The sequence below is a fragment of the Thrips palmi genome, unplaced genomic scaffold (assembly GCF_012932325.1).
Source record: "Thrips palmi isolate BJ-2018 unplaced genomic scaffold, TpBJ-2018v1 HiC_scaffold_1, whole genome shotgun sequence".
Classification (NCBI taxonomy): Eukaryota; Metazoa; Arthropoda; class Insecta; order Thysanoptera; family Thripidae; genus Thrips; species Thrips palmi.
Window position 1 is genome coordinate 311,169 of NW_023144620.1, and position 13,428 is coordinate 324,596.

Here is a 13,428-nt window from a genome sequence, read left to right on the forward strand (position 1 = left end):
TCCTGTGGAAAAATAATTACAAAATGTCACCCTATGGCCAAACGGTTTTGAAATTCAATACCAGCCAGCCACCAATTTCAAGGGTTTAACACAAAGAATTCAAAAAACTGAAAAACGAAAATCTGATTTTTTGACGTAGAATGACGAGTCTCCCCCCTTAAAGCCAACCAGAAGGCGTTTTTTTTAAGAATGGTATTGGAAAGCTTTGCACCCTAAAACAGACTGATGCCCACTCGGGCATTTGTGCCCGTAAGATGTTTTGCGGACAAACTTCGGTCCGCGCCACAGTAGTTAAAAAATTAAATCATTTCCTCGTTTACCCTCGACGCTTAAAAGTTATACCAACGAGCTGTGACCAGGGCTCTTCAAAAACGGCAAAAGAGGCCGGCCGCACTGGCCGAGCTCGGCCAGCGACAGGCAAACGACAGTCCGCTAGAGCGGCCGGCCTACGCTGGCCACAGCGGCCTGGACCCCAGGCCGGTCGGCCAGCGTAGGCCGGCTGCCCAATAGCCAATAAGATTCACGGATGCGGCCAAGGTGGCGCCCTCGTATCAAGCGGCTGTGACTCGTAAAAAAACTGATAAATTTAAATTGTCCTGCATCCCAGGCCTACCTTTTCTTCAGGTCGCGACGGTTGCCACCCGTCCTTTCCAATGTCGCTTATCTTTTTCAGCCAGCTCTCCTCCGAATAGAAGTGCTTCCCTTGCACACTGGTAAAACTAAAGCGTAACTCTATGCTTGAGTCAAGCATAAAGTAACGCTTGAAGACATTACGCTTGAAATGAAGCATACTCTGGAAATTCCCCCATGCATTTGGATAGGGGGAAACTTGGCGGATGAGCCTGTTACGCTTGATTTCAAGCGTAAACTGATTACGCTTGAAAACAGTGGGTAATACTACGCTTTAGTTTTACCAGTGCACTGTGAGAAAAAAGTACGGAAAAAGTACGGAACATGTCTGGTCAATAATTTGCCTGGAACGTCCGTACTTGCCAACTACGGAACGTTCCGTACTTTTTTTCTGTACCCATTTACATGGGTTCAGATGGAGCAAGTACGGTACGTTCCGTACTTTTCTCCGTACCTCCGTACCATATTTTTCTGTACCATTTCCGTACAAAAGTACGGAACTTGTTACAGTGTGCGCTGTCCTGCATCGCGCGAGGTGCAGCTTCCTCCCCCCGAGATACCCTCTCACGCGACACGTCCCTTACTTACAACGCGCCGCGGGAGCATAGCCCTACTCCACATCGGCCTCCTTCTTTCCTCCGTAATTGAAACGTCATGATTTGCATACGGCCTTGGTACTCACTGCCTCGTGCCTTCTCCAGAACGCCCGTGCTGGAGCAGACAGACAGAATCTGGATGCGGACTGTGCCAAAGACCCAGAATGCTGCCATACTTTCCACACTGAGAAAACCTTACGAACTATTTTACACTGTGAGAAAAGAGTACGGAAAAAGTACGGAACATGTCTGGTCAATGATTTGCCTGGACCGTCCGTACTTGCCAACTACGGAACGTTCCGTACTCTTTTTCCGTACCCATTTACATAGGTTCATATGCACTGTTAACAGAAGTCGTTATTTTACAACTGTAGGGGTAGGTTGGGGAAGAAAAGTACGAAACGCGTACTTTGCACTGTACAGAAGTTCCAAATGAGGATTCAACTATTCTGCTCTCGTGAACATGTAATCCAATGCCTTCCTAATGAAATGGATCACTGTTCGTTGATTTTAGTTCCCCACATCACGTACAACATGCCAAAATGTATGTGATTTCGGAACTCCTCGAAAAGGGTAAGAAAAGTTCACCACGGGGAGAAAAGTACAACGAAAAGAATTGCGAGTTTGAACCAGGAGACCACCAATCTTGGCTCAATACAGGTTCACCCCTAAAATGGAGAGCTTTCACTTGCCATTAGTTCAAGTTTCGTCAAAATCGGTCAATTGGTCCTGATTCTACATGGACTCATCACAGAAGGTCCAAGAAGCCTTTTCTCAGAGATAAGTGGGTACAGCATTTTTGTACTTTTCCTCCCCTTTTCACGTAAATGCCCAATAACTTGTTTATTTCGAGTCTAGCTCTATAACTTGTGTTGACATTTTTCGCTTGTCTCGCCTAATCAAATATATTTCCGTGATCAATTCAATTTTCATCCCGCTTTTAGTTTCTTAGAGGGCGTTATTTTCTTCCCCAATACCTGTACTTTTCTTCCCCGGCCGACTGTACTTTTCTTCCCCATTTCATTTTTACACTTATAAAAAATTGTGTTGAAGCCTAAGAGCATCGAACGGCACTGTTTTTCAAAGATGATAGTCTAAGCTATAAGGTGGTACCTTACATTGGACTGTCGGCTGGTTCTGCTGGAAGCTGTACTTCAAAGTACAAACATTAAAAAAAAAAAAAAGATTTTTCATAGCTATTTTTAATGTGTTTTTCAAACGTGCAGTTTGATTCTAAATATTTTATGTAGAACTGGGCTAAATTTATTTTTTGTCAGCGGGATGACCAATCTTTCAACAACCACTAACGTGATGGTTCAGTGTAGTTTCATTTCGGAGATATAACGGGTGTACTTTTCTTACCCGAGCTTCGAGTGTACTTTTCTTACCCAACCTACCCCTAATCCCAACAATTAGTGTTGTAATTTTACAAATAATAATTCGTAAAATAACTACAAGATTCATGAAATGAGCAATTGTCATATTTTCGACAAACTTAACTCATAAATTTAGGAATAGATTCGAAATTTTACGATGAAATCTTAATGTTACTGATGAAAGATCGTAGTTTTACTGATAAAACCATCATCTTACGACTATTCTCGTTTTAACACGCGTAAACTTGTTTTCTTACAATTCGAGCTTTATTTTTATGAATAGTCGCCTGTTAAATCTGTACCACGAACTGCATGTTTTTTTACGAAGTAAATTGTAAATTGACAAATTGTTCATCATTTTACAAACTGCTTCTTAAATTTACAGGTGAAATCGTAAATTTACAAGCATGATTGTAAAAGCAAGTCTGAAAAAATGCGTTTTCGTCCGTTGTTTCCTTACTATGTAGGAAGAAAAAAATGTCTGAAACGACCAAAATTTGAGGATGGGGTTTGTAAGTTTAAGAATATTTTTGTAAATTGACGAAAAAAAGATGGATGATCAGATCGTTTTTTAAATTTACGAGCAGTTCGTGGTACAGATTTAACAGACAATTAATCGTAATTTCACGAAATAATCCCGAACAGTGTGGAGCAAGTACGGAACGTTTGGTACTTTTCTCCGTACCTCCGTACTATATTATTCTGTACCATTTCCGTACAAAAGTAAGGAATTTTTTACAGTGTAGGCCTAACAAAGAAAAGCAGTTTGTTATAACAAAGTTTCTTGAGCATACATAAGCTTGCAAAGAAAACGCTTCGTAATTTACGAACTATTTCTTCGTATAACAAAGTTAATTTGTTTGTATAGTGTATGCTCAAAATACTTTGTAAGGTTTTTAACTTTCGTAAAGCAGCGAAAAGAAAAAAAAATGCTTTCACATAACATTTTGATTTCAGTGGTATGACTCCAAGTGGATGGACTGGATCTTCTTCTTCGGCATGGGAAACAGCGTCGTGAACCCGGCAATATACGGCATGTTTCAACTCTGGAAGCCCAAGAGAAGACGACAATGGTCCTGCTTCAGGCACAGGTCGGTATTTTTTCGATACGGCAATGCATCTTCGCAACTTGTTGCCACTGCAGATGTACTATCAGAAATATGTTGGGAGAGACATAGGCGATTTCCAGGGAGTTCCTGGGAAAACCAGGTTCACCGTATGGTGATTTATCACGCTGTTCACCCTAGATTCCAATCTAGGAGTTTAATTAACTTCTAACCTTGCAATCAAGACCAAAGACACTCTACCTTCCAATACCAATAACTCTTGTCTCCCTTGCGATCACTCAGATGTGGTTGGAAATACCTCAAGTTTTATTAAGGGCCTGTAGAGCGCAGTACACCCACCTGGCTTTACATTTGCGTGTTGCAGAGGAGGCTACACAGGAAGCCAAGAGCTGACATATGTACCGGAAACACGAGTGGACGTCCTTCTTTTGATATGCCACTGTGTGTTAACGATTTTAAGCACTAGAATATCACGAATTCAATCCAATTGTGCAACATTAAACAATCACTAAATTAGCTCGTCAGTGACTTTCCGGTCAAGATCACTGCTCTCGTTGCTTCCGTCCGATCCTCGCCAATTCGAAAATACCCTACTGGTTCAATACCTATCCCACCCCTGCACCTTGTCCTTTAATAGACCATTCTAGTCGTGGCCGAGTGAAGAACAAGAAAAATCACAATAGGCAGCCTTTTAGCATATGCTAAAGTGCGCACTTCTACTTTAAATATTTAAGACTCTTTGCTTGGTAGAAGTTAGTGAGACAGTAAATGCAACATATTTTGAGTGAACATTTGCGCTCGAAATGCCCTAAATGAGTCTTCTGAGATTCTTCTTGTTTTTCACTCGGCCACGATTAGAATGGTCTATTCCCTCAGAACACTGTGGAACAGCCTAAGCTAGCATATGGAATTCCTGACAGCAAATGATTGCTGGTTGCAGGGACGGCTCCACGCAGGTGTCCCAGTTCGTGACGCAGGACAGCTTCCGGCGGCACGGCACGGCGGCGTGCAGCCTGGTGCCGCCCCGGACGCCGGCCGGCGCGTCCGACGGCGGCGTCTCCCCGACGGCGTCCTGCGCGCCGTCGGCGCCGGCCTCGCCGCTCCCCGTGCCCCTGCACGCCCTCCCGGACGTGCGGCGGCCGAGGCGGCTGGCGCCGGACTGCGCCGAGACGACGCTCATCGCCACCACGGCGTCCCTGACGACGCCGCGCGTCTGCGGCGACGTGGTCCTCGAGGTCCCCGTCGTGGTGCGGACGGCCGGCAAGGCGGGCCCCTTCGGCTGGAGGGCCAAGTTCCTCCGCAAGTACAGGGCTCTCCGGGCGCACTCTCAGGCCCACATTTGAGCGGGCGGTTGCTGGATCCACTGCAAGGAAAAGCCACAACAAAAGTACACGAATTTCTAGCAAATTTTTTATCAGGAATCTATTGTACTCTCGAAGTACAACAATACAATGGAACCGGCATGACGAGTGCTGGGCAATCCAGGCCTCGTTGTGGTTTGTACATTTCTCGTTGTACTTTATACAGTCCCTATTGTACTTTTATTGTACAGTTTTCGTTGTACTTTTGTTGTACTACACTGGCCGTCAAAATTTAAGCCCCACTTTTTCCTTCTCCTATAACTATTGCTGGAATTGAGCTAGAAACTTGAAATTTTGAGGAGAGATGGGCCAAGGTGTTGGGTTAACGTCCCCAAACTCAGGTCTAAAAATCCGCTCTGTTGACAGCGGATCCGGTTTGGTTGGAGTGGATCCACTGCGGCCGTAGTGGATCCTCTAAGTGCTTAGTGGATCCTCTATGGGGTCACAGCGGATCCGCTTGGGCCACACCGGATCCTCTACGATCCGCAGAGGAGAGGATCCGGTGAGTACAGGATCCATTAAGCCATACCGGATCCCTTAGAGCAATACCGGATTCACTGAGCGCTTACCGGATCCACTAACCTAAGCGGATCCACTGTGAGTTTTCCGAAATGAAGTGGCTATAAACTCCAAAGTTTTAGGAATTTTGACCCCAAAATTTATACAGGGTATATTAAAGAGAATTCACTAGGGCCATTTTAATTTCTTTGCAATCGAACAACTTGATATCGCTATCTTGTAAACCGCTGATGATAGCGAGAAACGGATTGCACATTTGGATCGGACTCGGTTTCATTATGCAGGAGTTCACTTTTCAAAATTCAAATCCCTTTGGTAGTTTTCCAAATAAAGATTTCATGTTTGCTCAGAGGATCCACTAAGATCATAAAAGATCCGCTTAGGCCATCCGCTGTGGTGACCGCATCCGCTTTGGTGACACCGGATCCGCTGTGGTAACAACCGGATCCGCTGTAATGACAGTGGATCCGCTACTTACGGGTAGAATTCGCGTCCGCTTAGAACGGGATCCGCTACCACTCACCGGATCCGCTTCGATACCGGATCCTGTATAAAAGCGGATCCGGTGTGCGGTAGCGGATCCCGTTCTAAGCGGACGCGAATTCTACCCCTAAGTAGCGGATTTTTAGACCTGGGAAGTTGCATCAACGAAACCCACCCCTTTGCGTCTTTTTCCACCCCTCCCGTAAAACAGTGTCAAATTTTGACACTTCTGCAAGGTTTAAAATGGCCTTCCCGTTGTCACAGAGGGTTCAAACTTGGTGAGTCGCCTCATTTTGACCTCCTCTTTCGATTAAGACCAGAGCCACCCCTTTACGACGCACCGTTCCTGAGCCAGGAAAAAAACCACCCCCTGCAAGGGATGATTCTTTAGGACCTTATCCAGGTGGTCAGCGTGGTAGCGGGAGGTCCCCCGGACACGACAAAAGTGTTTTCGCGTCCGTGGCACTCTCCAGGGGGTGTCCAGCCCCGAACGACTGACACCCCAAATCACGTTTTTCCCTAAAACCACCAAAAATGTCAAAAACTGGGCCAAAAAGCATGAAACACGATTGATTTTAACCGCCTGGATCGATTCCAGGCGAAAAAACCACACATCGTTGGTAAACAACGTTTTGGCAGGGGGTGGAAACCACTTACGCCCCTCACCCCTTTTGAAGGCTATGGGGGGCCGCCGGCGGGACCCCGTGTTCGCGGCACGATGGAGGGGTCCCTCGGGCAGCTCCACACCAAATTTGAAGTGATTCGGTCCATTCGTTCCCGTCCGGGGCCCAAAAGACGTTAAATCGTGTCACTTTCAAAACTAGCTTTGCCACAAACCAGGCGCCCAAACGCAAACAAGACAATACTCATTAAAGGCCCCCAATTAGTCCGTTAGACCAGAATAAGATTGGGCACTCAAAATAGCACCACCAGAAGGGTTAAATCAATTCGAGGGGTCCTATTCAAAAGACCTTATCTGGGCGCTCCTATTCAAAGAATCTTATCTGCAAAGCAAGCGAATTTCACCAATTTTGATCATTTGAGGCAGCTACAAATGGAAATAATTTGGGACTGTAGTTGCACAAACTTGAAGATGAAAGATCGAAGAAATTAATAGTGCGTGTAGTAATATGTTCCGCTTACCCTCTTCTCCGTCCCAAATGGTCAAACTCAGTGAATTTCGCGTGCGTTGCAGATAAGATTCTTTGAATAGGAGCGCCCAGATAAGATCTTTTGAATAGGGGGCGTCGAATTGTCAAACAGTTTTTCGCCTGGAATCAATCCAGGCGGTTAAAACTAGGGGTACGCGCCGTTTAGTGTGGGCGCGTAGTGTGGCTGAGCGATGCGACTTTGCTTAAGAAGACGAAATGTGCAGCTTGTGGGCTCATATTGAGTGAAATGTAGGTCTGGGGTAAAAATGGAGGTGATTTTCGTTATCAGCACAGAAAAAACTGTTGGAATCAACGTCAAACTCAATTCCAAAATTTTGGTCCAAAATTGGTCAAAATTTCGGTGATGCCTGAGTCTGGGAAAAATTTGGAAGTCATTTGTGAGTTCAGCGCACCAAACACTGCAGGAAACAATATAAAACTCGATTTGAAAATTTTTGTCCAAAATGACCTAATTTGGGGTGAGAATGTAAGTCTGGAATCGAAATGGAGGTGATTCTCGTTATCAGCACACAAAAAACTGTTGGGATCAACATCAAACTCAATACAAAAATTTTGGTCAAAATTTGGTCAAAATTTGGTAAAGCGTGAGTCTGGGAAAAGTTTGGAAGTTATTTTTGAGTTCAGCTCATAAAACTCGACTTGAAAATTTTGCTCCAAAATGACCTAATTTGAGATGAAAATATAATAAGTCTGAAGTAGAAATGGAAGTGGTTTTCAAAATCAGCACTCCAAAAACTCCAAGATTCAATATGAAATTCGATTGAAAAATATTGATATCAAATTGATCAATAATTGGTAAAGAATGGGTCTGGGTTGGTCTTCATGGATCACCCTTTGTCGTCACCAGTACCCTGATGCCACACCAATGCGATTCTTTCAGTCGAGTAACATTCCATTGCCAGCATAGAATCGCTTAATTGGCAACTCGTCTGCTTGAGTCACTATTAGATATATCTTTTTCTTCAAACTCATGAATTCACAAATTTATTAGTTATATTTGAGAAGCCTTTTGTCATTATTTTATTTTAAACCAGTGAATCAAACAATATAGACTGGAATATGTAATCAAACTTTATATTAAGTGACTCAGTTTAGGGCAGGCTGATCTGAAGCATTCGACGGAGACCAAGTTTTGTCAAATTCAGTGAATCGTCTCATGAAGTACAATGCAGAGGCCACTTGTTGCTCAATATGCCAGCATAATTTACCTTATTCATGCCTTGTGATATTTTATCTTTAGAGTAAAAGAATACAGTACAGTATTAACATTGGGCTTACATTCAGAGAGCCAGCTTTTAAACCATTCCCAATACTTAGTTCCAGTTGTCAGACACAAACTTTGGTGAAGAGAAAGGAATCGTGTCATTAAATCCAATTACCAAGTCACCCACCGCTCAAAACCTGAATCGTCTCATTGAACCCAATATCAATTCAAAATCTGTTAGTACTAAATATATGGATTATTCATTGCACTAAATACATCTATGTATGGATTCTTTTAATCAATAGATCTTAGTACTAGAATATTTATAATAGCTTGCAGCATTGCAATAGAATGTCATTTCCCGAGACAAACGCGAGACAGACAGACGCGCGACCAGTCAGTTTTTGGTGCGCCCAAACACGGCATGGGCTTCGCTATCGCTCAGCCAATCAATCGCGTTTCATGCTTTTTAGCCCAGTTTTTGACATTTTTGGTGGTTTTAGGGAAAAAACGTGATTTGGGGTGTCAGTCGTTCGGGGCTGGACACCCCCTGGAGAGTGCCACGGACGCGAAAACACTTTTGTCGTGTCCGGGGGACCTCCCGCTACCACGCTGACCACCTGGATAAGGTCCTAAAGAATCATCCCTTGCAGGGGGTGGTTTTTTTCCTGGCTCAGGAACGGTGCGTCGTAAAGGGGTGGCTCTGGTCTTAATCGAAAGAGGAGGTCAAAATGAGGCGACTCACCAAGTTTGAACCCTCTGTGACAACGGGAAGGCCATTTTAAACCTTGCAGAAGTGTCAAAATTTGACACTGTTTTACGGGAGGGGTGGAAAAAGACGCAAAGGGGTGGGTTTCGTTAATGAAACTTTGGGGACGTTAACCCAACACTTTGGCCCATCTCTCCTCAAAATTTCAAGTTTCTAGCTCAATTCTAGCAAGAGTTATAAGAAAAGGAAGAAAGTGGGGCTTAAATTTTGACGGCCAGTGTATGCACACTTTTTCTTGCAGTGGACTGTGCCTGCTCCTTCGGAGCGTTCTGTCAATACATGCCGTACACACTAAATGTTTATGTAGAATTTTGTACGTGCCACTTGCACGATTTTGTGCATGCGGGGAATTTGCATAATATTATGCGTGAAAGTGCATAAATTTATGCAAATTCACGCACAATTTTATGCACGACGGCACACAAGTTTAAAATTATGCATCTTCACGTACAAAATTGTACATAAACATTTAGTGTGTACAGTCTAAGATGTAAAGTCTTCAAACTCGTGGTTTTTCTCCTGCGTCAGTGACCAGGCTTCAGGGATTTTCTTGCCTTGTAAATTGGGCGTAGCTTTCAATTTTCTCCTTGTATCAATCATCATTATTTCCTCATTTTGGCCTTATTGAAATAGTCAGCCGGCTCTGGGAACGTCTAGGCACAAAATTTACACCGTTTCGGGCCTTAAGCCCTTAGGCTATTCATATGGGCATTAATTTGAGTGCCTTTATCGGAAAAAGTATCATTTTAACGCCTGAAGCCTGTGCTGGTTTTATGCCCCGTGGAAGGGCATAATCGTTTTGGAACGGAGTATATAAACGATTCCTAGCAGACGACCGAGTTACGGTCTGAACGTTGATAATCGCATCATTGCGGTTTCTGATTGCATGCATTTTTTTCTCCGGAGATGGTCACTAAGTTTTCAGTACTTCTTAAGCTGTACGAATAATGTTTTAAAACAGCAAGACTGCGTAGTTGCCAAAGGCTTGAAATGTGTGAATAAGCCAACAGTGTGGAGGCGAAACGAAAGCTAGAATAACGAGTTGAGTTTGCTTTATCTGTCGTTTTAAGAAGTTAATACTTTGTAACGCGACACCTATTTTTCGAATGATGTTAGTTGGGTATGTCGCTGTTCTCTGATTGTGACATTAATTTTGTATCCCCTACTACTAGTTCAGCTGGCATTTTCATAAACATTGTTGATTTTTATTGACAGGAGTATTTTTAAAGTAAATAAAAACACTTATGCGTTGTAAACAAATTATATGAGACTTCGAGATAGATTTTTTTTCTACTTACCATTATGTTAAGGCGTCTCTTAAAGACAGAGCCATATTAAGTGGCGATTTCCTCTTTATAAATCTTATTCAATTACTGATGTAAGAAATAAGCTCGAACATTTTCTGAATGAAATCAGAGGTTATTGGCTGGACTGTAACTTGAGAGGTGAGACGCGTGGCTAAAGTGTGACTTACGCCATTTAGCTTCAAAGCTCTGACAGAAGAGGACACAAATATCTTATCGACAAAAGGTGAGGCACCAATGTCTGACCGAAAAAAAGGTGATGTCACTACCTATCGTTCTTGCCTATTACCCTATTACAAAGCCATAAGCGCACTTAAAATGTCAACTTGTGTGACATTTTCTTCGTGAGTCATTCCTGACAGAACCTTCCTCACTGCTACAATTACATATGTTTCGGGGAATTTCTAGTCACAGGGTTCACACCGGTCAGGGAAATCAGGGAAGTCATGGAAAAGAAAATGGGCACTGGAAGTCAGGGAAAGTCAGGAAAATTCGATTTTGGTCAGGGAAAATTTGAAAAGTTCGTCAAAGTATGGAGTTTGAACGCCGCACTTGTGGCAGCTGAATGCAACTAACTCTAGAAATGCAGATAAAATTTGAAAATAAAGTCAGGGAAAATAGGTAATTTTTTCACTGGATATCAGGGAAAAGTCAGGGAAAACGAAAAGGGGAATCTGGTGTGAACCCTGAGTCAATGCTTCATTTCACACTGCCAATCCAAGTGTGAGACAGTCTCACACTTGTAAGTGTGGGACAGTTTGTCTAACGCTTACAAGTGTAGGACACGTTTGTCTCACGCTTGCAAGTGTGAGACACGGTTTGTCTCACACTTGCTGCCTATGCTAGCTCTGTGGTTCAATGCCACGAGTCCCACGCCTGCAAGTGTAGGACAAACCATGTCTCACGCTTGCATGTGTGAGACATCGATGTCTCACACTTGCAAGCGTGAGACAAGCGTGGCTCACACATGTAAGAGTGAGACAAATTGTCCCACACCCACAAGTTTGAGACTGTCTCACACTTGGATTGGCAGTGCAAAGCACGAAAATATCGAACGGAGTTAACAAGGTTTGACTGTAAAATAGTGAAGCGTAATTAAAGACACTAGGTTCTAGTATGCTACGATTTGACGAGGAGCTTGGCAAACGTAAGCTCGCGAAAAATCAAGGTCCATCTCCATTATTTAAATGCGTGTCTTTAATCACTTCGGTTTTATTGGGCAAACCAAAAGTAACGGGTTACAAACGGAACACGAGACCGTTGTATGTATCCCAGTTCAAAGTGCCTTTTTGGTTCCTTCCCTCAGCAACAATTTCCGTCCTGCCAGCAGGGCGTGGTTCAAGGGTTCCAGCGTTTGTTGTTGGCGTCCTTCCCTTCCGCACGAGTCTTCCCAGCCTTTCCGCGCAGCGCACAGCGGTCCGCGACGTGCTCCAGCAAGAACACCACGAACGCCACCGCCTCGCCCAGAACCAGCATCACGAACAGGTTGCGCGCCCGCTGCAAAGCAGAGCGGATACTTCACGACAGTCGCTACGAAGGAGTGGAATAGCATGCATGGCCTTCCCCTAGATTCTAGATTATACATCGGGATGACTTGTTAAAGGGAGACTAGTAGAGAGACTAGAGTTTCAGGCACTTTTTTTAAGAAGTCCGATCGAAAAACATGACCACCGCCGATTTCATCGCCATTTGGGTCGAAGGTACCCCTTATGGGTCTTAGAAAAGCCCTAAGATATTGGGGGCGAAAAACGCATGGTTTGGATGTTATTCACGATTTTCGTTTTCTCTGACACAATTTAGGTGAGTTTGGTCAAAATGTAAAAATCGATATTGCTCGGTCCCTGTCAGCTCCAGCTGCCTAAATATTGACTCTTTTTGGTAAAATCGGCCGAGGAACAAGAATCCGGCGTCGGTTTTCCGATTGGACTGCTCAAATTTTGACCATGGCTGTTTTCCCATTTTTGCAGTCATTTCTTGTATCTCTGGGGTTTTGGTGATGGACATCGATTTTGACCGATCCCGGGGGTGGAATTTGAAGATAAAGGATCAAACTAAAATATTCCGTCATAAAAAGTTTGTGTATAGGGCAGCCCTAGCAGCAGCTACAAAAACCGTGAAAATGCATGTTTTGGGCAGAAAACTGCCCCTCTTTGTTCTTTCCACAGGACTGCGGTGGAAAGGCAGCGTGCTCCAGTGTGAGGTAGGCCTTCTGAGGCACTGGCACTCATGTGGAAGCAGCGCACCTTAGCCCAGCGCCAACACTCAGGCAGCGAAACACGGACCTGCCTCCGTAACGCCTGCGAACTGGAAGGTAGGCACGCCCGCCAAACGCCGCTGCGTGGCTGGCTGCCTACCCGCCGTGCTCGCAGGCGCTTGCTCCATCTCGCCATAGTCTCCCCATTCAGTTCACACTTGTAACAATGTTGAGCCGTGGTGTCCTCGCAAAATCGTCGCGGTAACTCCTCTCGTGGAGAATTCGGAATTTGGAAACAAGGGACTGGCCTTGGAAAGCAAGGGAGCCTCCCTCTCCTTGAAATGGGAGCACACTTCTGAGGAACTTCCGTGAAGTGTTCCATCTTTCCTTGTTTTGAAAAAAAAAAACCGTCCTTGTCATTCAAGGAGTTGCACTTACTGTGCCCTAGGACTCTAATGAGTCTAAAGGAAACCCTACGCTGCAAATCCAAGGGAAGGACAGGTCGACACTTTAAGGCGTAGACCAGTTTGTCCTACGCTGGCAAGTGTCGACCAGCTGTATCCGACGCACAGTGCGGCCGATTTCGAAAAATGTGGACATAATTCATTAAACTGCTCCTGTCAAACGTACGACGACGATTTTTCACCCTCGTACGTTTTCGAGGTCACTGCGTCCATTTCTTAGCTTAATTTTGATACTCCAGGGACGGAACCCGAAATATTATTGAGGGGTAGTTTAAAAAAAAATCAAACT

The 13,428-nt window shown here is 44.3% G+C and overlaps 2 protein-coding genes across 2 annotated transcripts in view; one reads left to right on the plus strand and one right to left on the minus strand.

Moving 5' to 3' along the window:
* The window catches only part of LOC117641541 (zinc finger protein 239-like), a 40,508-nt gene extending 39,088 nt beyond the window's left edge, over window positions 1-1,420 (minus strand). The window contains exon 1 of the mRNA XM_034378993.1: window positions 1,313-1,420. The gene's annotated coding sequence lies outside the window, so the exon portion shown is untranslated. The remainder of the gene's footprint in view (window positions 1-1,312) is intronic.
* Window positions 1-6,219, plus strand: part of LOC117642807 (gonadotropin-releasing hormone receptor-like) — a 53,642-nt gene extending 47,423 nt beyond the window's left edge. Inside the window, exons 4-6 of the mRNA XM_034381373.1 lie at window positions 3,560-3,693; window positions 4,610-4,677; window positions 4,846-6,219. Coding sequence (XP_034237264.1) covers window positions 3,560-3,693; window positions 4,610-4,677; window positions 4,846-5,012 — 369 coding nt within the window. The 3' untranslated portion in view covers window positions 5,013-6,219. The remainder of the gene's footprint in view (window positions 1-3,559; window positions 3,694-4,609; window positions 4,678-4,845) is intronic.
* The last annotated feature ends 7,209 nt before the right edge of the window (window positions 6,220-13,428 follow it).